The sequence below is a fragment of the Diaphorina citri genome, unplaced genomic scaffold (assembly GCF_000475195.1).
Source record: "Diaphorina citri unplaced genomic scaffold, Diaci psyllid genome assembly version 1.1 scaffold32759, whole genome shotgun sequence".
NCBI classification, from domain to species: Eukaryota; Metazoa; Arthropoda; class Insecta; order Hemiptera; family Psyllidae; genus Diaphorina; species Diaphorina citri.
The window spans coordinates 1-3,113 of NW_007410094.1; the positions used below are offsets into that span (position 1 = coordinate 1).

Here is a 3,113-nt window from a genome sequence, read left to right on the forward strand (position 1 = left end):
GATCAATGTTGCTTAACCCAAGTGTTCTATTGTCTAGGTAACTCGACTGGTACGGCTGAATCCTCCCAGTGTTATGTCTCTACCTGTGGCTCTACAATACCTGGTTACTACAGAGACCATTCTGGCTGATATTCCAGAGCTCTCCTATATGCTGGCTTGGGCCCGGGTACCTCCTATACAGGCTCTGGCTTACTTCTCGCGCCAGTTCCCGCCTCATCCTATTACAGGTAGGTGGTGGTGAGGGTGATGCTGAGGTTTTCGAAAGGTGGTGTGCTAGAAAGCTAGTATAAACTTTTGTTTTACTTTCTTTATCCTATAATAATTATTTATATTTTTTTTAAAGGGGTTTGATAGAGGGAATTGTAACTGCCAAGGTCTTATCGCCCTGAAAGCGAAAGGAGAAGAAAGACAAGATATAAAAAAAAAATATTCTATTCGTATTGTATTCCACAGCTCAGTACGCCGTGAGAGTTCTCTCCAGCTATCCAGCAGACGCTGTACTGTTCTACACTCCTCAGCTAGTGCAAACCCTGCGACACGATACCATGGGCTACATTGTGGAGTTTATCAAGAGATATTCTATTCGTATTGTATTCCACAGCTCAGTACGCCGTGAGAGTTCTCTCCAGCTATCCAGCAGACGCTGTACTGTTCTACACTCCTCAGCTAGTGCAAACCCTGCGACACGATACCATGGGCTACATTGTGGAGTTTATCAAGAGTATATCCCAGAGATCACAAGTAGTAGGACATCAGCTTATCTGGAACATGAAAACCAATATGTATCTGGATGAGGTAATCCATTTCCTTAGAAAGACTCAATGAAAGCTTTATTCCATTACTCCGTTCAGGTCATGTTCTAATCACAGTCCCTTCAACGAACGGCCAAACATGTTGAGCCCATTTCCCACTATCCGTTCAGGTAACATTCCAGTCACAGTATGTGTAAGTGTTAAGGTAATGTTACACCAAGCGCGCATCGTTTGTAAACAGTGCTTGCGAACGTTTGCAATCATTTTTCCACAAACATTGGCTTGCAAACAGCGTTCGTGTGTGCGCGGAGTTGATCCGGCTGCTGTCGGTTTTTCTACAAAAGCTAAAAGGTTGTTACACCCAAGCGCGCATTGTTTGCAAACCGGTGTAACATTACCTTGCTGGGTGTAACATTACCTTTAATGGAACGATTCATATTTTTTACATAGCATTCATTACATAGGAACTTACTGACTTGAACGGCAGATGAGAATACTTTTTTTTCTTTAAGCGCTTTAACACTGATAAATGCGACAGGTCGTTCGCGCCGATTCTACACACTGCGATTATATTTTAGTATACAGGTCCAGTTTTTTCAAATAGGATAACAGGGAGGTCGACGCTCTCGGGACGTCATTCTGACAAGTGAATACTTTTTCTATATGGGACATTTGGAAATATTTTGGACATTACTTGATTGGGACGCGGATCCTAGAAAACCAATCAGATTGCTTTAGGCCACCCACTCCCCTGTCTCAGGTAGACCTAACAGGCGGACCTGATCAGGATGTCTACTATACGTGTACCTGATGGTGGCTGACCTTAATCTTTTTTATAGTATTACTTTACGTTTTATGTGTATATTTTCTGTAACGCTGAAGATGCCTTCACCGGCGAAACTAGTGCATAAAAGAAAATGAAATAAAACCCAGAACATTTTACAAATAGTGAAGAAGTATATTAACAATTTTGTTTAGTTTGAGATAATGGTCAAGTACGATATCATACATATTTCTAGACATGGTCTTCACTTGACCTGGAGTGGATTATGGACTGTCCCCTATCTGATAGACGTTAAAAAACAAGACTAAAAGATAAAAGAACAGACGAGTTGATATATTTTCGACCATTACTATGGCCATCTTCAGAACCAACTCTGAAGATGGCCATAGTAATGGTCGAAATATATCAACTCGTCTGTTCTTTTATCTTTTAGTCTTGTTTTTTAACGTCTATCAGATAGGGACAGTTCCAAAATCCACTCCAGTCAAGTGAAGACCAGTGTCTAGAAATAGTGTATGAAGAAGTATATGTTTATCATTTCAACCTACCTGACCCTGAATCTCACAAGTTGAACTTGAGAACCAAGTTTAGACTTAGAATGTGGTCCCAGTTTTAACATTAACAAACTTAATACGTATATACTTATAATTATACTTAATTGTAACTTATACTTATTCTCGCAGGACATGACAGAGAAGGATCCCATCCACTCTATGACACGTTGGATAAGTTTGGTACAAGCGCTGGGGTAGCAATCATTCTCCGGGACGCTGCCAAAGGCATTCTCTATGAACGCGATTTGGAATTCTTCGCTCCAAATCACGGACATTCGGCAAGATTCGGGCCCTTCCCAAAAGGTAAAGGGAACTCTTAGAGCCCCGTTCCCACTTGTCGTGAGTTTCATCCGATTTGTTTCCCGAATGTCCCATAAGGGTAATGGAATTTAAAACGAGAGTGATCCCGACTAGATGAAGACACGATTTTTTTCCGACGCGACACAAAATGTTCTGTAGGTAACTGTACGAAAAGAAATCAAGCGACCGTACGTACTCCTGAGCCTCCTGTGGCTCTACAATACCTACACAGAGAACATAACTGACTATACAACCATCAATGATGCCTCAAACGCGCAAGTTCATATTGTCATAGGATAACCTACGACGGGTGCGGACCCTGAATTCCCTCCCCCACGTGTATGCGTCCCCTCCTGGTGGCTCCCACACCTGGTCACTACAGAGACATCTGAATATACCACCTGATCGAATGTGCTGTTAACCAGAGTTTATTGTGTTCTAGGTAACCTCGGACTGGTACAGGCTGATCCTCCAGTTTATTTCCCTGGCCTGGCTCTTACCCGAATACCTGGTCACACACGCGGCGCACCATAGATATACACCTCTGATCATGTTCTGCTAACCCCAAGGTGTCTATTGTTATAATCGATGTGCGCCAAATCCTCCCGCAGTGTTATGTCCTGCCTGTGTGGCTCTACGATAAGCTTCCACTACAACATACTAATACCCACACATGGTCAATGTTCTTACCATGTTACTTGTCATACTAACTGCGACTTAAAG

The 3,113-nt window shown here is 42.4% G+C and overlaps 1 protein-coding gene across 1 annotated transcript; it reads left to right on the plus strand.

The window, feature by feature from the left end:
- Window positions 1-41: 41 nt before the first annotated feature.
- On the plus strand, window positions 42-2,288 carry LOC103523683 (phosphatidylinositol 4-kinase alpha-like). Its single transcript, XM_026833075.1, has 4 exons — window positions 42-227; window positions 454-554; window positions 703-795; window positions 2,220-2,288. Exons 1-4 carry the CDS (start codon window positions 74-76, stop codon window positions 2,286-2,288), a joined length of 417 nt encoding a protein of 138 aa, XP_026688876.1. The 5' UTR covers window positions 42-73.
- The last annotated feature ends 825 nt before the right edge of the window (window positions 2,289-3,113 follow it).

Coding starts and splice junctions, on each gene's coding strand:
- LOC103523683 (XM_026833075.1), top strand. CDS start 74: ATGTCTCTACCTGTGGCTCTACAATACCTGGTTACTACAGAGACCATT. Junction 555..702: donor GACACGATACCATGGGCTAC/ATTGTGGAGTTT, acceptor ACCATGGGCTAC/ATTGTGGAGTTTATCAAGAG. Junction 796..2,219: donor CCAATATGTATCTGGATGAG/GTAATCCATTTC, acceptor TTATTCTCGCAG/GACATGACAGAGAAGGATCC.